The sequence below is a fragment of the Amphibalanus amphitrite genome, unplaced genomic scaffold (genome assembly GCF_019059575.1).
Source record: "Amphibalanus amphitrite isolate SeventyFive unplaced genomic scaffold, NRLGWU_Aamphi_draft 000417F_arrow, whole genome shotgun sequence".
Taxonomy (NCBI): domain Eukaryota; kingdom Metazoa; phylum Arthropoda; class Thecostraca; order Balanomorpha; family Balanidae; genus Amphibalanus; species Amphibalanus amphitrite.
The window spans coordinates 191,309-211,389 of NW_024881911.1; the positions used below are offsets into that span (position 1 = coordinate 191,309).

Sequence of the window (20,081 nt, forward strand, 5' to 3'; positions counted from 1 at the left end):
CAGATTACAGTCAGAAAACCGACAGTCAAGCCAGCCAAACGAAAATACTACACGACGCTCACAATCTCTATAAGTATCAGCCTACAAAATGTATAATACCATACTTTTCTCGGTGATAGAAATATGCCGGTGACTGATCATTTACCGGCCGTTTCACTCTCACGGGCCATATGTTCCGCCACCAACCACCAAACGTTTGTCTGACCGGTGAGGTAATACAATTACTGCATAACCGCGCACACCTGCTGAGTCTGCAGCTGCGGCCCCAGGTTGGTGTACACTGTACACCCGCTCGCGCAGCAGCCTTATTGGCTGTATTCTGCCCGAATGGCGTGCAGCGCGTCCCTTACCTGCTGTGTCTGGAGCTGCGGCCCCAGGTTGGTGTACACCTCGCGCAGCAGCTCGATGGCCTTGTTGGCGATCTCGTCACTGCCGTTCATCACCACCTGGAGCAACGGGAAGAGAACATTCTTCAGTCGCTATCGCCATCAATGTCACAAGACGGTGTGAACAATGAACAGCGAATGACCCTACACAGTTCACACACCACTTCCTACCGCGTGGACAGACGCCAGACCAGCCGCCGCCGATATCAAGGGACAATCAAGTTACAATGAACAGCCCATCATACGCTGAAGACAGGTTTCACTCGCTGACCAAACACCAACAGCGCCGCTGCCAGAGGACCACGCCGTCTGTGTGCCGCCACTCACCCGCCAGATGTAGTCGAGTCCGATCAGCTCCTCGTCCTCCATCAGAAACGTGCGACGCTTGGGTACCAGCTTCCCCGCCTTCTGGTTCACCGCCTTGAAGAACTTGTCGAAACACCTAAGAGACACAGCACACTCGTTACAAATGACAAGGCAACTGGCGATCACTCACGGCCCTAGTCGACGAGGGTCCTTACCGACTTTGCAATGAGGCGATAGTCATGAATACACGGAGACCACATGCGACAAAGGCAAAATGTCACAGGCAATTTATTATGCCAAAAGCGGGTGCACGGGCTTCAACAACCGCGGTCCGCCGAAGTGTTGGCCAGGAGTCCACCCAATGTCAGTCAGCGGGTCCATCCAGAGGTCAATCCACGAGCCCCACCCAGCATCGTCGGTCCGTGGCGCGACTCACTTGATGCCGCTCTCGGTGAGCAGCGCTGGGTCCAGCTGCAAGATGTTCTGCTTGAAGAACTCCTGGTTGATGTTGGGGTCGAGGTCGGGCTCGTCGCCCATCAGCTTGCTGAACCACTTGAAGCAGACCTCGCGGTCGGCCGGGAACACGGCCCGCTCGGCCAGGCAGGACCAGATCTGGTGGGCCTGGGGCGCGCACAGCCACAGCTGGCCGTCCTGGATGGCGTAGTCAAGACAGGCGTCAAAATATGCGGTATGTACGTCAAGGTGTAGTAGCGACTGGCGTATTACAGAACAGCCACAGTGAGCGATACAGGAGGGTATACAATATGCTAACAGAGCCGACCATTCTACAGACGATATAAGACTGTATGCGGTCGTACGCCTTCACCATAATTCAAGGTCCGCCTCAGTAAGGTACAAAGTCACAGATACCGTCACAGTTACAGCTAAGTCGAGTAGGTACCACCCGCCGGGACCCACGAGAGCCGCTCGCTCACCTTGAGTAGGAAGCGCAGGAAGTTGAGTCGCTGCTCGATCTGCTGCATGTGGTTGTAGCGGCCGTCCGGACAGTACGTGTTCACGTCAATGTCCGTTTTCGCTGCCGGACCAGTCGACAGCGTCAGGTCGACGCAAAATAACAGCGGATATCATGGCGTCTTACAGCTCGGCCACACGCTCGCGCAAACCTATTCATCCCGTTCTAAAACGCACGGAAATGTGAGTGACAATGGCGTCCCAGTCAGCTAGAATGTAAATTCCCCAGGAGAAGCACTCACTGCTGCACAAATAAAACTTTAATATTTACCCAAGCAAACTATATAACACCAGCTAGAGCAGGATGCTTGTCGGGCCTGTCGGAGGATTGCCTACCAACATCCATCCTAACACTGCCGAACTCTGTCCGTTACTCGGACTTGTCCCCGCGTCCACTCACTGCTAGCCAGTTCGCGCATCCGCTGCACGTAGTTGGTGAGGTTCTCCGTGATCACCACCACCAGCGAGTGCTGCGACTGCAGCTGGTTGATGATCTCGTGTCTGGAGACAGACGGAGGGCGCAACGTAAGAGGTCAGATACCCAGAGGCATTATCGGGTCGGATAGGAGGGCAACAGGGAGGCAGAACTGGTATGACTTGACCAGTAATAGGTAACTTGCACTGCACATACGCCTCTCACAAACGTTGGTTAAGTGTTTGTTTGTTGATTGGGGCTTTAGGGCGCGCCGACTGCTAAGGTCATTTTGCGCCCATAACGTCGTACTAATAAAACAAGTGTGCCACAAGAAAGAACCTTCTAGATACTAAGACTAGAAAGTAAGACTCGATATAAAATAGCAAGGTAAGATAAAACAGCGCAAAGGTGTCGTCCTAGACAATGGTTGGTTAAGTGGATAGCAAACCGCCGATACATCGTCTGAATGCTGATTTCGAGTTCAAATGACGGCACAGACTATCGGAGCACCAGCGCCCAGACTGCCCCGCTACTGTCGCATCACAAACAGCGCACTTAAGGGGTAGTCGGATGACACCCTCAGCTGCTGAGGTGTCCCAGCCGGCACTCCTAGCTATCACCAGGTACCGTCTCTGACACTCACCTGTGCGACCCGTGCTGTGAGTTGCGCTGCGTGTGTGAGTAGCTGGGCGGCGCCTCCTGGTACAGGCAGCAGATGTCGCGGATCTGTTTCAGCGTCGGCAGCACCCACTTGTCCGACTTGAGCTCCTCCACACACTGGTCCAGCCACTTGGTCTTCTGGGCGTCACGGTCCTGACGGCAGCCGAGGACAGTCGGTTAGACAACGGTGGGGGTGAGTGGTGTGAAGGTGAGCTGACGCCAGAGCAAGCACACACCGTGTGTATGATGTGTGTATTCTGAGGACAGATTCTGGCCTCAGAAAGACACGTCTCACACCGGACCAGCACATCTGACAGAAGACAGCCACATGTGATTTCGAACCAAGCACTCAACACCGTCGATGGTTACTTACTGACAACAGACCACAAACACAATGTCTGTCAGACATTGTGTTGACACCTGTCGCCGGCTCACCTGCGAGCAGCTGTAGTCGAGGATCTTCATGTGCGCGCTGAGCGCCTGGTCCATGATCTCCGTCGGTACGTCGTCCGAGTGCGCCAGGCTCCACAGCAGGTTCAGCACCTTGTGCGCCATCACACCGTCCTTGTCGTCCTCCGCCAGTCGGCGGATCAGCTCCAGCAGACGCTCGCGCTGCTTCTTGGTGGCGTTCGCCCACGAGGCCTGCCGATTGAGTGGGGAGGTGGGTCAGTCGGAACAGAGCATGGCAGGTCAGGTAGGATACAGTGGCAGTGGGAGGTACGACTATGGGCATACCACATTTATCAGCCCCGACGGATATCAACCAAGGCATTCCGATCGAATAGCAGCCTCTACAAAGCTGAATAGCGAGCAGATATATCGGATCTCAGCGTGATATTTGCGGGGTTCGGAGCTCACCTGAAACCGGCCGAACAGATGGTCCAGCTGCTCGGGGGAAAAGTCCCAGGCCAGCTTGGCCAGCAGGTCGTGCACGTTCTTGACGATGGCCTCGTGCTTTCCCGACTGGGCCGCCCACAGCGAGTCGAGGTCCTCCAGCGTCAGCGCCTTCTCCTTAATTATAAACCTGGCGACAGACGAGAAATGTTAGAAGCAAAAAATCGCATTGAAGACTAAGCACTAAGCAGTGCTAGTGAAAGCTCTGCATCCTGCCAAACTTTGCCGTTACTCCAAGGCCGTGTGCCATGTGACACTGAGCAGCTGGTGAGATCACCGACTCACCTAATAATTTTCTCGAGCTTTTCCACATACTGCGGCTGATGCAGCGAGTCCCGCAGAACGATCTGCAGCACCTTGTTCTCCTTGATCCATTCCTGCGGAACACCAGAGGAAAGCACGACCCGTCAGCACAGTCGGTACAGACACATGAACACGGTGAAAAGGCTGCAACATTGACCGCATGAACCACAACGCCGATCAATACTTATGATACAGGGTGAACCATTCATTATTGGATGTACAGTTTCTTGCAAATAGCTCAATTATGTACATTGTACATAGCCCTTAACGTGGCACAACCCACAAAAAAACGACACGAAGAGCCGCAGAGACAGAGGCAACGGGGTGAAAAGCCAAACTAAGTTCGCCCCGCCCGGAGCCAGGGTACGTACCGCCATTTTGTCGGCGGTGAGCCACTCGTCGTCGTCGCCCACGCCGCGGCCGTACGAGTAGTTGGCCATGTTGCCGATCACCTTGTTCACCTCATTCAGAGCGTTCATCTTGCCGTTAAACGACGATATTTGCAGCAGCCTGTCGGCGCGGCGCAGGGTGAGGTCAGCACACAGCACGCTGGGAACGGGCGACGGGGATATCACGGCAGCCGGCGGCGGCAGCACGACCCTTAGGACGGACAGACCAGGGAAATCCCCCACTTGATAAAATAAGGCTCAGACGACGGAAAATCTACCGAGCAAATCATATTTTACATGCTACAACCAAACAGCGCATGATTCCGTGGCATATACTTAACGAATAACATAATCGAATATATAAACGAATAACGTCGGCTGATGCAAATGAAAATATTTACCAAAAGCAGACCGCCGCGCACGGTATAACTCACAAACTAGTTATAACTTATTCGCAGTTTCCGTCGTAAGTTGGAGAGCATATTACGCACTAGCAACTATTCAAGCAAAGTTCAGGTTTACCATGACCCCCACCCCCCTTCCTGGCCCGCCGGGTAACGCGCATACTGCGTATAACGCCGACCTCACCTGAGTATCATCTTGAGCCGGAACATCTCTAGCGACTTGACCGTGTCCTCCTGACCGGGTGCGCGGCCGGCCAGCCCCTTCAGCAGTTTGACGATCGATGAGAGAGCGTCGTTTTTGGCCTCATTCTTGGCCTCCTTCTTGAGCTCGTCGTCGGAGAGTTTCTCGAGGAAGGTGGGCACGATCTCCTGCGGGCGACGGGAGGACGCAGTGGTTAGCCATGGCTTGGTGTCAGCTGCTGCGGCCAGTGGCCTAATCCAGCCCTAACGGCACTGGTGACAGCCGGATGTGCCCTAACCAGCTGGTAGAGGTGGAAATGGAAACCTAGACTATCCCTCAAAAGGACACTTGATATGAACATCATACCACCGAAAAATAGCTCATTCATAAACGCTCGATGCTCCAGCCTCCAGACACGGATTGTCATCCACTAATAACACCATCAGACGACGAACCGAATGGGAAGAACCCCGCTCGCTCCAGGCTCCCCTTGTTACCACCCCAGCTGCAGTACAGCGGCCCGGCCGGGCGTCGGTCTACTCACCACGATGGGCAGTATGTACTTCTCGATGGTATGCACGGTGAGCAGTTCGTAGCACATGCCCACGGGCCGGATCAGCGCGAAGATGGTGATGACGGTGAGGTCTCGGCCGCTCTGGAACCTCTCCAACAGCAGACGGAACCCACCCAGCGACCCGAACCTGGTGAGGAGGGGGAGACGAGGCGTCTTAGAACTGAGCGGAGGCATACTCCTTTAGACTAAAGGCAGCAGAAACAGAAACCAAAGAAACCAGAGTTAGTCTTCACCAGCTATATGAATGCTCAAAGCTTATTCGCAAATGCATATCTCAGTTTTAAAAGAAGCCATGAATTTAGCTGATTTGAAGTAAAAAGTGTGCGAACTGCGAAATACGTATATCGTACGTTATTTTACGCTCTTGTGACCAAACATTGAACGTTATCTTAGGTGTGTCAACAGACCTAGAGCCGCACCACACCACTCACAGGTTAATGAGGTCGACGAGCCATCCGCGCGGCATCCGCGGGTCGGGCGGCCGGGCGAAAAGCACCTCCTCGGGGGCGCCGCCGCCGCCCGGTGGCACGGACTCGGAGGCCCGCGTACTGTTAAACGTGTGGAACCTGGCGGCGAGCCGGGTCACAGTCAGTCGCCGCCGGGACACAGTCAGTCGCTGCCGGGTCTTTAGGTCGCCATCGTTCTCAGAGGAACGGTTAAACGCGCTATCAGGGGTTTAATCAGAGGTATCAATAAAGGCAGGTAGAAAGCACGGTCGGCATCATGTCACAGTTTGACATTCGTCACGAAAGTCATAGGCAATAGCGTGGGATATTCTGCATCACGGTTAGGGTCCAGGTAGCGGTCACGACAGGGCCACGGTCAGGGTCCGGGTAGCGGCCATGGTCGGGGTCCCAACGGTCGTGGTCAGGTTCCCGGCTACGGATAGCCGCGGTCACGGTCACAGAGGGACGCGTGGCATGTCGCTCTTATCGGTGAGTAAAGCGGGACGCGGCAGCGAACCCACTCCCACTCCCAGTAGCCCGTCCGATCAGCGGACGGGGCGCCCCACCGACACGGGCGGCCAGGGGTGCCCGTGGTCGGCTCACGGGCCGGCGGAAGTGAGCGTACCGCTGTGAGCGCCGGCACGATACGACCAAACGCGGCTATCGGCGCCGTACATCGCACACCGCCGAACTATACCAGCTGGGCCGGCCCGGGCGGTGGGGCGTGCGGCACCACAGAGCGGGGACAGCATTGACCGGGCGAACAGTCACACAGCGCGAACCGGGGCAACAAGGACGGAGCTTTAAATGCCGAAATGAAGTTTGCTAGCCAAAAATCCCTTATCGCGCTAACATTTCAGTGTAAATTTTGATTGTTCCAAACATTTAGCATTTGCAGCGTTCAGCGCAGCCCGATTTGGCAGGCCGCACCCCATTCGCTCTGCGAAATACACAATACGGTTTCAATGTAGAGCGCAGTCGGCGGCCCGAACTCACTTGTTCTGTGGGTTGAACACCATGGCGAGTAGATCTAGCAAACAGAACCAATCGTCGTTCAGCTTTGTCACACACAACTCGATGAGCCGCTCACAGTTTTTGCTAATACATTTCTGAAAGCAGAGATGATATCAGTTACGGCCACGATCTGTTACATAATCACCAAAACACTAAATACGTCATCGCCCAAGCGACCGGCGCCAAACATTCCAGGCCTACTCAGTTCGAGACGATTTGCCGAGTCACTAGTCGGCCCATTCTCGAATACATTTCACAGTTCATTAAACGCCGGCGGCACGGCGATGGGGGGGGGCCGAGGGGGAGGGCGGGGGAGTGCCAGCGCCAGCCAGCCAGAGCGGTGTCTGACCGGAGCCCTGCTTCACTGCACGCCGCTACCCGCCGCTACCACGCATTGGCGCTCGGTTTCCATGGAAACGTAAGCACAATCTAATTTTGCTTACGTTTCCATTGAAACCTAGCGCCAGTGCCTGGTAGCGTCGGATCGCGGCGTGCTGTGGAACAGTGTCCGGGCTCTTACAGCATGGGTCTACTGGCACAGAACGACACAAAGGCCCCACCCACGAGATGGTCGCTTCTGTCTGCTCCAGCCGCGCTACTCACGTGTATCTCAAACTTCCACCCGCTGACGGCGTCATCCGTGAGAATTTTTGTGAACGACGTGGTCAGCCCATCACGGAAGAAGCGCTGGCACGGCTCGCTACGTGTGTCCAGACCTGAAACAGCCGTGGACGGACGACCCGTCAGTATCCGATGAATTCGCCCAGTGCCCACTCTGGTTGGGCACGGACCATTTCAATTCCCTATACTATGCCTTTGTCATTTCCCTCATTCCTCAATAAGATTTGATATCAACTCAGCCCAGCTCGGTAAGGCCTCCTGAAGTCCCCAGACAGCCTGCTTGCTGGCTGCCAAACACGGGCACACAGGGTAAAGGGGTACGTCAGCCAGCGGCGCCGTGCGGTCCGTCTGAGGTGAGGCGAGTGCCGGCCCTGGCACGATAACACTCCGCCGACAGCGATCGATATTTATCCGAGAGGACGGCCGGCCGCGCCACTCGGGCATCAATCCAGGCTGGCACCGCCAGAGCGCACTCTCCTCCTACACGGTGCAGACGATTAAACGCGCCTACCATCGATCTCCCACTCACCCAATCCCATCTGCCGAGCCCGTTCCAGCAGTTCGCTGCTGTCGAAAGCCCGGAAAACCCGCGGTCTCAGCCCGTGACCCTCACAGCCCCTCCGCCGGCATCAACGCAGCCCGTTTACCCACGTCCCCTGCCCTCCGGCGGCGCGTGGGCGGAACGTTCCTCTCCGCCAAACGGCCGACTACAAACATCTCCTCGGTGCCAACGGCGCCCTGTCCCCACCGGGGTGCCCGCTGGATGCGCGGCAGTCGCCAAGCTACTTCACTGCCTAACGCACGGGCGACCCGTTCGACCTGGCTGCCCAACGGATGTGACTTTCAGCCCGAAACAGGGGTGGGTGACCAAGGACGAGGATGGGGTAGTCACTGAGGATAACATAACCGTATTACTGAGAGCATACTGTAATCACTATAGAAAGCAGGACTGATTGACCTTCCACTGTTGACAATACTTTGAACTCACGTCGTTATGAGCTACATGACAGAAAACGTTCATCCCTCGAATAGTGCAGCATCTGAAGATTTTCTATGGGAATTATGTTTTCTAGATTCAGAATTATTTTCCAAAAATATTTTCAGAAAATCCAGAAATTATTTTCAAATCCGGAATTATTTATTTGTGATGCTGAGAGAAGCTGTCGCCACGACCGCCCGAGCAAATGTAAGCCGTGTTGCTGCATATCTGTACATCTGAACAGCTGTACTGCACATCTAAGCAGCACATCTGTCTATCCCCGGCAGTACTCCGGTGAGACACCCGCTGGTGAGACTGATAAGAACGCTCTATCCTCACACCACATCAGGGCGCGGGGCACGGGACATACCCGCCCGCTGTCGCCTCAGATACCAGATTACAGCAATATCGCGCTAACTTCAGCTGAGTAAAAACGCTATGGGTTACTTCTAGTTCTGCCACTACTACCACTAACTGTTACGCCACTTTCATCGATGTGCCATTTCACTGATCACATGCCCGCACTGATCGACTACGACCAGCTGATCACAAAACGAGCCTAGTCAACGCAATGCACTAAGCACGCGAGCCGCGGCCGTCGGCGAGCGCTCGTCCCGTTCGGCGCTCACCTCGCTTGCAGAGGTCGATGGCGGCGTTGAGCAGCACCTCCAGTTCGCCGCCGGGCAGCACCGGGATCACCCAGCGCGGCCGAGAGATCATCTCCTCGAGCCGCGCCAGTTCAGCCACCGGGAACTCGGGCTCGGCGTCCGAGGCCGGCTCCGGGCCGCCGTCTGCCGAGCCGCCGGCCGCCGGCGGACCCGCGGGAGGCTCAGAGTCGCCACCCTGCAGGAGGCAGCAACCACGGTCAGCGCTGATCAGCCTGGTGCACCTGTCACCCAACTGCAAGGACAGTGATACCACCGGGAGAGGCAAGGCCCTCCCTCTAGCCCTGTGACACTCCCATCTCATTCAGCGGCACACCGACCGTGGGAGCCGCAAATCCCTACCCCTCCCAACTTCACATTTTGCGCTGCGGGAATTAGAAACTGGCACACAGATTACTTCCCTCATTCCTAGGGGTGTACAAATAACCCTGTCAGACTGACGAGATCAGGCTGACGAAAGTTCGTACCCCCGGACCGAAGTGTACCCTCAACCCCTCGCCCCACTCACTCCGGCAGATGCCACGGGGAGGCCAACGCTCCGCCGTTATCGCGTGCCGGCAGACGGGACCGCGCACGGAAACGACAGCCTTCCGTCTCCCAGTCTCCGCCGGCAGACGAGGCGCCGTCGGAGGGCCGGCCGCGCCGTCACACACACCCAGCGTTCCCACGGACACGTCTGTCCCCCTCCCGCTCCCCCGGAACACACCACGTGCTGTCGGCCGGCGCGCCGTGCTGGCCACTGACCGTGTTGTTGTTGCTGGGATCGCCGCCGGGCCCGGGCGGCTGCTCGGCCGGGCCGCCGCGCATGGCGACCGTCATACGGTTGCTGAGTCGGGCCAGCTGGTCTCTGCTGGGAGCGCGGCGCGCCGGCACGCTCGCTCGCTGCTCTCACGCCGGCCAGTCCCCGTCTGCCGTCCTGCCTGCCGGTCAGTCACAGCCGTCAGTCGGTGATGGAGATGATACCGGCGAAGATCGTCAGGCTCATCCCGGCCTATCTATGTAGGTATCAACCTATCCCAGCCTACCTAGTCTGTCTAAGTGCTTGGTGCGCGGCTCGCGGCCACACCCATCGTGTCGCCGCCGCCGCCGATGGATGGCGCGGCCGATCGCCGACGGCGGCGGCCGGAGAGCAGAGTGACGTCACACGACGCCGGGAGAGCAGTATGACGTCACCCGATGGTCGTAAGCGACGTCACCACCGGTCGTTTGGCACCGTCGCTGAGCCGGCTGACGCACGAAATCCGCGCCCGCGCTCGAGTGACGCGGTTAGGGATAGACAAGGGCGACCGTAAGCCATGATTAGCTAACGGCACGTTTTAGTCTATTGTCAAGGTCGTGTTATTGCATTCAGCGCCAGGAATTATATTTATTTTCATTAACTGTACTTTAATTATCTACGCTTCCATGAAAACTGAACGTCAATACTTGATAGCATCAGGTAGCAGCGTGTTGTGAAAAAGGGCCAACTTGTGCCAAAAAAGGTGGCACTAAGCACCGTTTTTAAGTTTTCTTTTTTTAATGCGATGGCGCTCAATCCCTGTCCCTCGCAGCTGGGATTAGGTTAAGTGGTGGTTTTGAATGGACCCACGTCCTCCGTTGTAGGCCATTAGTCAGCTGTAATCGCGGTGCCAAATCAACTGTTCGCGCTGTGACCAACTGTTTGGACTCTTATCGCTATCAACCCCATAAGTCAGACCGCGATATCGGGGGCAACAGCGGAGCATTTCAGAAATGCTCAATATGGCACTGTTCACAGTAACCAGTGCGCAACAGTGCGCGGTTCAAAATGCAGGGTGCTCCACTTGCAGACTTAATTTCACCAGCCTATTGATGATGCATGCGCCTACCGCTGACAGTTTGTTTTTGTTTTGAACTCACAAGAAAACAACTTCAACAATCCCTTCCCTTTAGTTACCTATAACCAGCCAAGAGCTCAACGGGTACCCAATACACAATATGTTAGGCTGTCTCGTCCCCCCCCCCCTTCACCAACATTGTTGTTCAATAGAGCTGAACACTTCCATGTTTTAGTTAAGCTAGCTTCTAGATCTGAATATGAGCAATCGGCCGGTTTGGAGGTTTATAGGTATCTCGTTTAATGAATTGGCATGAAAGTAATGTCGCTCGGTTCAGAAAGGGCGAAAACGAATAGCTACCAAATTTCATCGAAAAATATTCACCGGTTTTCAAGACATCATACATTTACTTTTGTTTACTTTTGGGATCTCCGCTGTTCCTAGCGACTTAATTTGAAAGTGCGGCATTTGTTGCGCGCAAAGCAGCATATACCACCGCGTGTTACTACACGTTTAAGTAAAAGATTTAAAATCGTTAGATCTGCGCTGCCGTAACACATTCAGAGGGGGCATTCTAATGCATTAGCCCCTCTGATTACAAGTGCTGCAACTTTGAAATGAGAATTTTTCGATTTGAGGCATTTCTCGATCTTGTGAGTGCACAAACCAAGTGCAAGCCAGGGACCCCATTTAAGCTATCTCAACTCAAAACTAATGTTAAGGTGGGAGGTCATTTTAATCTAAGGAAAGACTACCCTCGCTCGCTCGCTCGCTCGCTCGCTCGCTCGCTCGCTCGCTCCGTAATAAATAATAAGAAGGTATAAAAAATAGCAAACATTAAAAATCGTGGGAAAAGAAATCGATAGCTCTTCATCAGCCCATTCAAAACAAATAATCCGCGCCCAGCTGGGAGTCCTGGATTTCCACATCCTGCTGAGAGGTGAACACTGAACAGTAAACACCCTCCCCTTTCTAACTCGGCTTCTGGGCCACGTGGCGACACGCGGTAAGCGGCGTTCAAAAGAGTGTCGAAAATTATGAAGAAATTACTTTAGTCCCTTTTAGGTCAGGTCAATGGTCAGGTCACCAGAGGACACCGAAGGTAGAATTTCACATCTTTCCAGGTCAAAGTTCCATAATTTTCTAAGACCCGGCGCATAGTGCAGGAACGGATAGAGTTACAGCGCCACGGAAAAGCGCATTCGATAGCTCTTTATCGCTCATTCTGAGCAATTCGCTAAAATTTGATTTGAGCTACAGGGTGTCCCGAAATTAATGCGCGGTTGGTGTCACACTGTCACATTTTATGCTATCCCTCCCGAGTGCTGAAGAAATGCAATTCTGCCGGCTCCGGCATCTGGGGTAACTTACTGGTCACACGATAACATGACACCAGTGGCTGACCTGACCTCGGCCGGTAATGGGCGCGAGAGGCCGTTCTTGTCCATACAGGCAACGTGGAGAGACTGCATATGGCCAATAGTGAAAAAGCACAAACCACTGCTTCGCCACCGCGCGGTGGGGGTGGCCAAGGGAGGTGCGACCCAGGCTCGGGCTGCCTGGGCGTCAACTCTGCGACAATTAGGTAAACGCTGGATGGCCCGCAAAATATCAGGAGAGACACTCAAGAACGGCATAGGTCGAGGGCGAGAGACTGCCTTAACCCTATTACTGGTGGGCTTTCTGGACTACGTTAACTGGTGGGAGGGGGGGGATTCACCCCCCCCCCCTTGATATCTCGAAAACTTAAAAGTCCGATCTTAATGGGACAAAAGCCATTCGATCGCCCTCATCGTAAGATTTACTTTTTAAAAATCAAAAAAGTCCAAAATAGGGGGTCCTGGAAGCAAAAAATTTCGAAAAAAATCGCGTTTTACACCTTGGGGCATTCCACGATAGATCGTACCAGGCCCGTCGCCCTCATCCCTCAGATTTGAATGAAAATTGGTACTAGGGGTAATCATAGGCTCCAAAAACACCTGCCAAAATATCAGACTTCTCAGATGAAAACTTTTTGAGTTATATTGCATAATATTTTCTAAACTTCAGATTGTAAGGGTGAGTTTGATTAGCTATAACTCAAAAACGAGCTAAGCAAGCAACAAACGGTAAACAGCTTTGAACTAACGATGAATAAAAGATTAATACAGCTTTCTTAAAATTGGAAAGAAAAGCTTTACCTATTGAAAAAAGTCGTAATATTTTTTTAAATTGTCTATAATTGCCATTGGGACCAAAATTTTTGCCATTTTTATTTCTTCAAAATAAACTTCAGGTCATTTAAAATCGACATGCAAAAAATTAGAAAGGTGTTCTTTTTATAAGTTCCTCATTTTAATGCATACAAAATGGGTTTCCGAGGGGTCGGTACGACCCCAGCTCGCCGTTTCGCCTCTAATGGATCTAGAACCTTGCGGAAAAAACGAGCATGTGCGCTGTTACAAGATGCATCGAATGATACCACATTTTAAGGTCTCGGGTTCATTGGTGAACCCTGAGGTCATTTCAAGTGACCCAAATTACGGGTCCGGTTTTTGATAGATAACTTCGCAACAAATGGTCGCAGAGCCGCGATTTTAGCATCTTTGTGTTTGCCTAGCTCCGGCGCGTCGAATGGTATACTGTTTGTTCTGGTGAGGTCAGCATAAGTCGCTGACCGCGGGTCAGCACACTACCGTGTATTTGGCTCCACTCTCCGACCGGACGGCCCAGCCGGCAGCCAGCCCCCGGGCATCACGTGACCGCCCCGAGTCCGCGGCAAAGACAACCAGCGCGGCGCTGGACAAACAGCGCCGCCACAGAGATGGTTAACAGTCGGGTCAGGCCACGAAGCTGGGTGAATGAGATCATATTGCACATCATTCGATTCGCAAGATCTTCCCTAGTCCATTGGTAGCTTTCCCGTCTCTCTAGCTCAATTTGATCGAGAGTTATTGACGAAAAACTCTTATGACCCTAGTGACGTACGAATGACGTCACGCAAGGTCAACAATGCAAAAGTGAGGCACAAATGACTTCAATTGAACTTTCAGTAACCAGTGATGTCACTAGGCAGTTTTACCACGCCATTTGCAGGCTCTCTTCCCGAAATCACAATTTGAGACCATTACGGTGACGCAAAATAAGTACATTTATAGAAAGAACAGCTTCCTAATTTTTTGCATACTACTCAACAATGATCCAAAAATGTTTTTAAGAATATAAAAATTCAAAAAAAAATTGGTCCCAAGGGCATAAAAATCTAAATGAAAGGAAGCTCGAGGTGTTTTATATCAAAAATAGTTTATACTTAAAAATTTAAAAAATGCATATTATTCTTTGTTTGAATGCAACTGCAAGTTCAATGCCGTATAGCATTTGGCATTTGGATTATCCGTCTTAGAGTTACAGCCCGCCAAACTTGGCGCTGCAACGCAAGATCCAAAACATGTTATACACTATAACTCAAAAACTACTCATCTGATATGCCTGAAATTGTCACAGGAGGATTCAGAGCCCCTGATTACCCCTTAGACCAATTATCGTTAAAATCCGAGAGATAAGGGTGTCAAATTGGAAAAAAGTGGTACGATCTATCGTGGAATGCCCCCCTTATCACTAGAAATGCTATAACTTCTTTATCTTTTTAACGATTTTGATAAAACTTCAGGGGACCCTTCTTCATGAACTTGTCTATTATATATATTCCGGCATTTTGGATATTTCAAAAATCATAGGCGGATTCAGGTAACTTAACTTGGGATGATGTTTTGAGTTTTTGCCATGGTATGTCATAAGTCTAATGACATGATGGCATACATATACCATGTAAAATATGCAACGTGAGCACAAAATACACGTTTTCGTTAAGTATAGGCGGGTTCAGGCATGCTAAGACTGGGAGGCAGTATATTGAGATTACCCCTCCCCTCCCCTTTACCAGGTACCTGGGTCCGCCTATTCCAATTTTATTTTCATTGTAGAATGACGTCACATAGTCTTTAGGTGCATACATATGACGGGGGGGGTGCTACTGATCACCATAACAAACCTAAGCAAGTCGCTGCTTAGCGGTAAATGTCGGCACAGTCAAAGCTGGGCCAAAACTACCCCCGAGAAACTCGCCCTGGAGACGCCTCTGCGCAAGCTAGAAACTCAAAAATTTGACACAGTGTGCCCAATGAACGGCAAGGAAAAGTCACCAAATTTCAAGCCCCTAGCTAGAGTGGTTTTCCGTCGAGAGCAAAAACAGGTACCTCCAGAGCCGTTAGGCTACAGCTCGCCAGAGCTTGGAGGGACAACACAACAACAACAGGGGCGAAGATCGTGGTTGCGAAGCCGACCTTTAGAAAGCATCATTCAACATGGGCGCTAGTAAGATACCTGACTGAGAGGCATCACCCAGCATCCAAATCGACCACCCACCGGTATTTGAAGACTACCCTGAAACTGAAGCTGCTCAGCTCAGGATGCAGACCTGGCTTACCGTGGTCTCGAAGTGCAGGCAGCTGGATTTCGCCAAGGCCCACAAAGACTAGACCATTCAGGACTGGAGATGCGTCCTTTTCAGTGACGAGGCGCCCCTACGTGCTCTCTTAAGTCCCTAACCGTCCCGACAACCAGGTGTGGTCCAACAGCAGCTCTGAGGAGCCAGCTATCGAGAAGGTGAAAGATCCGCGGAAGATTCTCGTTTGGGGCATGGTAAGCTACAAAGGCCTCTCTGAGAGCTTCACCAAGCGCCGCGACGACAGACCGTGTTTGCTGATCTCTATGTCATCGAGGTCCTGAAGAAGACTGCCGCCACAAAGATGCAGACGAAAAAGGAAAATGGCTAAACACCAAAGCCAAACTTGTGCCAGACATGTCCAGAGCCGTTTTCCAGCAAGAAAGGTCCCAGAAAGGGCCATCACGCCAGGAAGTCTTCTGGACGATCGTCAGAGAAGAGCTCAGCAAGCTTCCACCGGCCAGTTCAGAGAAGACGCTGCTTCAGAACGTATAAACGGCATGGCGTAGTTTCAAAGGAGACTCTGGACAGCCTGATGTGTGACACGACAGAGCGTAAAAGGCAATGTGAATGGCAGTACGACTGAATGGGGGCTATGATAACATACAAAGCCATGAAACAAATTCAAGTCCTTTACAAGATATGATGATAGAAGAACCGCGCATCAATTTCGGGACACCCTGTGAGGTTTAGCCTGCAGAGGGCAAAAACTGCCAAAATAGACGATTTCGCGGTCCGGAAACCAAATCTGAACGCAATCGGCCCAGCCGTTCTCGAGATCTAGAAACGACCCCTGCACGTGCGCACGTCCAGTAGTAACCCAACTGTGACGTAGGGATATGCATTGCCAGGTGGTTGCCTACCCACATGCCAAGTTTTGGCGCAACTGGCCCAGTAATTGCTGAATTATTGCAATTGTTACAAAACTGACCCATCTTCGTTTTGCACATGGCACGTGCATTAGGGGTCACCCACGTGCACCAGGAGACAGGAATAGTCCAATACTTGGTAGAATATTTGGAGAAAGAAAGCTATCCTACAAATATTACCGCAAGTAAATCGGTCTAGTGGTTGCGGGGGAATAAGCTTCGCAAAAGCGTCCCCACGGCCGGCCGGCCGGCCGCTAATACTCAGAAATTTCTGCAATTCTACGTAAAGCATCCTCGCTTGCAATCATGATGTCACAATGTCACATGACCAGCCTGACCTCATGTGATCTTAAGAAGAAAAAAAAATCCTAGACATGCAAGTTGTGAAGCTTCAGGAGGTTACTATGTTCTTACTGTCATTCTGTTTAAGCTCCTCTGGCACTAACGGCGTCGCGGAGTTACGACATTTTAGGAACAAGCGGGGGTCCATTCATGACATCAACGCTCAGTGACCTAGCCTGACCTGAAAATGGGGTTGGAGTCAAAAGATCCTGTTTGAATCAAAGGCAAGGTCTGCCAGCTTTAAGCTCTCGGAACTTGACCCAGCACGACCTTCAAAGTCCAGTGACTCCTGGTCATCAGCTGCACCCTGTCCATTGCACATGAGTAGAGTTGCCATGCTTCTGAAAAAGCTTGCACATTTGGCATGTTTGTCCCAAGCATGAGGCATTCTTACTTGTTCCATTTTGCTTTTTAATGGTAAGGTCTTAAATCTGAGCTGACCCCAGGCCAAAGAAAACAAAATGAGGTGCATGAGTTGTTGAAACTAATGCTCTCATACAATTCACAGAATTTCACAGTTCAGGGAGATGGTGCAGGTATTGTTAAAGTTTTCGGGCATAAGTACCTATTTTACTTGACCTGGTGACATGACCTTAGGTTGCCTGCATACATTTTTTACACCTATAAATGTGAAATAAAACATAAGTGTACCTACATGAGGTAAAAATGGTTCATTAAGCCATGTTATGTGAATTAAGAAATACATAATATTTAAAGCAATAACAAACATTTTTGAAAGTATGTAGGCATTAGGTACCTTAATACATAAAGGCACTGTAGGTATGGTACCTATGCAAAAAGTAGGAAATCGTGATAGATGTATCTCCTATAAATATTTTGACATGTAATTATTATTTTCTTTGCCATTTCTTTAGACTGTGGTATTCCATGTAATGGAAAATTTAGTGCCATAATAGTGTTCCACAACTTTGGTCCAAAGCAACTTCTGGTACCTACATAATCTATATTATTTTTTAGATGAACTTTGTTTTAAATGTTTGGGTTGTTAAATCGTGTAATGACACAGCATGAATGCCAAATAGCTTTTAATTTTGGGTGGGAGGCTGTTGCATACATTAACATATCTATGCATAATAAGCATTGCTTGCAGTTTTGCAATATCTTTAGACTTTCAAGACATAATATTCAGAGTTCAACATCTAATTGAGTGTTATATAGTGTGCACAATAGTGGCTATGTGCTCACCATCTCTTAGTAAACACCCGAGAGATCTGTTAAGGCACATCTAGTTTCTATGGAAGTCAAACCAAATTATTCAACATTGTTGGCTAGGTATTAATCTTGCAAGCACCCAACCTAGTAAATAAGTTTTAATATAGCTTATAAGGGTGCAAGTTGTTCACAAGCTCGCAAGTTGTGCAAATCAAACAAAAGACATTTAGTTCATTTGTCTTTTTGCATGTCTCATATGTTGATATATACTTACATCAAGTCTAAATGTTTCATGTAAAATAGGTCAAATATAGAATATGTTGACACCAGGTAAGCATATAATTTACATCTAAAATAGATAACATGTTATGAATGTAAGTAACAGGCAAGAATCCTATGCAATTTAATTTGTCGAACAAATTAAGAACCCGAGTCTCCTCTTCAAGCTCGCTACACATTCATAAAAAATTACTAAGGCAGCGCATGACCACAATATCAACAGAATGCTCTGACTCAATTATCTAGCCCCTTACTTGATATAGCTTATTAGGCTCCTACTGCAGAAACTATAGGCCAGGGAGTTGATAGATTCAAAGCTAACCCTAGTGGCTAGAATCACTGCAGCAAGCAGAAACAACTGCAGCAATAACTGTGTCCCGAATCTAAGATAAAAGCAGAATAATTGACATTCAACACAAATGAAAGGCTAATTCAACATTTTAACCCGCGCCCTGCTGGGGGGGGGGTGTTTGAACACCCTCCCTTGTGGTTTTTCGCGAATATCTCAAAAACGGCGGCGCGGAGCGCCGCCGTTTTTGGTACACCTTACCATACATCAATTCTACACATGTTGTGCAAATTTCAGACCAAGGTCATTCAAGGTCAGGTCACCAGGTCACTTGAAGTGACCTCACCTCATAAAAAGTTTCAATGTCTGTCATAGCTACACCGAGTGACCGATCGCTTTGAAACTTTCAGCGATTGCTAAGAGCAATAGCATGTACAAAATGTATATCTCAGAATTTTGATATCGATGACCTAAGGTCAGGTCAATTTTGCGACCTCCCCATTATAAGTCAATGGGAGAAAATTGAAATGCGTCTCTTTTGGACGAAAGACATTATAAACACTCCCAAACACTGAATTACAAGTGGTTTAGACACACTGAACATGAAAATGGTGTCCGTGACCCCTGTTTATGCCCTGAGGTCATCTTAGGTCACGAATGGTATCTAACAGTTTTTCGCAAATAACTTTTGATAGAGGCATGCTAAAGCGGTGAAAACACCTTAATGTGTTCAGCTCGACGATACGGATCGACTGATATGCAACATGACCCTTTCCGGTCAGGTCATGACCTTGACCTGAGGTCAAATTTTCAAGTTGACCTTTCAAGGTCAAGTTATAGTTCATTCGATGCGTCTTGACGAGAGGAACACGATGCTGGTAAAAGTAAGCTCGTACAATGCTTGGGTCAAAAGTTATTGCAGAAAAACTTTCCGAAAAAATCGGCTATTTTTGCAGTTTTTGCCCCCTGCAGGCAAAACCGTTGACGTTAGGTCAAATCTGAGAGAATTACTCAGAAAGGGCGTTAATAGGGCTATCGAATGCGCTTTTCCGCGGCGCTGTAGCTCTATTGGTTCCCGAGTTATGCGTTGGCTTCTTGGAAACTTTCGACATTCGACCTGGAAATCGGCGAAATTTTGCCTTCAATGACCTCTGGTGACCTGACCTTTGACCTGACCAAAAAATTGACGGAAGTGATTTCGTCATTATTTTTGACGCTCTTTCGAACGCCGCCTTCGGCGTATCGCTACGTGGCCCAGGAGCCGAGTTAGAAGGGGGGGGTGTTCAAACACCCCCCCCAGCAGGGCGTGGAAATCCCAGCAGGGCGTGGAAATCCAGGACCCCCAGCCGGGCGCGGGTTAATGAAAAATTAGCATTAGGAAATCAAAACATTCCCCACCTCACAGTACCACATACCCCATAAAGCCGGAATACATTACCGGCGCACCAGCATCGAGCGATTTACAGACGACATCTACGAAATACTCACTTGTCGTTGCTTAGAAATTTATGTCCAATTAATCTTCAATGGTGTTGATGCTTCGCAAAGATACATTCACCTTCAGCACGGTAAAATATCCCATACAACTCATCAACACCACACACGCTGCAGTATTCGGCTGCCGTGTTTGTCTACGACGCG

The 20,081-nt window shown here is 50.6% G+C and overlaps 1 protein-coding gene across 2 annotated transcripts in view; it reads right to left on the reverse strand.

Annotated features, from left to right (window-relative positions):
- Positions 1 to 20,081, reverse strand: part of LOC122390982 (probable ubiquitin carboxyl-terminal hydrolase FAF-X) — a 37,213-nt gene extending 17,132 nt beyond the window's left edge. For both annotated transcript variants that reach the window (XM_043384479.1, XM_043384478.1), the window contains exons 1-18: positions 19,929 to 20,081; positions 9,954 to 10,129; positions 9,174 to 9,387; positions 7,548 to 7,660; positions 6,927 to 7,039; positions 5,916 to 6,050; positions 5,455 to 5,611; positions 4,914 to 5,098; positions 4,308 to 4,446; positions 3,919 to 4,010; positions 3,598 to 3,763; positions 3,175 to 3,381; positions 2,723 to 2,892; positions 2,065 to 2,165; positions 1,628 to 1,728; positions 1,129 to 1,343; positions 714 to 828; positions 351 to 446 (exon numbers count right to left, since the gene is read on the reverse strand). In XM_043384479.1, coding sequence (XP_043240414.1) covers positions 351 to 446; positions 714 to 828; positions 1,129 to 1,343; positions 1,628 to 1,728; positions 2,065 to 2,165; positions 2,723 to 2,892; positions 3,175 to 3,381; positions 3,598 to 3,763; positions 3,919 to 4,010; positions 4,308 to 4,446; positions 4,914 to 5,098; positions 5,455 to 5,611; positions 5,916 to 6,050; positions 6,927 to 7,039; positions 7,548 to 7,660; positions 9,174 to 9,387; positions 9,954 to 10,028 — 2,394 coding nt within the window. In that variant the 5' untranslated portion in view covers positions 10,029 to 10,129; positions 19,929 to 20,081. The remainder of the gene's footprint in view (positions 1 to 350; positions 447 to 713; positions 829 to 1,128; positions 1,344 to 1,627; positions 1,729 to 2,064; positions 2,166 to 2,722; positions 2,893 to 3,174; positions 3,382 to 3,597; positions 3,764 to 3,918; positions 4,011 to 4,307; positions 4,447 to 4,913; positions 5,099 to 5,454; positions 5,612 to 5,915; positions 6,051 to 6,926; positions 7,040 to 7,547; positions 7,661 to 9,173; positions 9,388 to 9,953; positions 10,130 to 19,928) is intronic.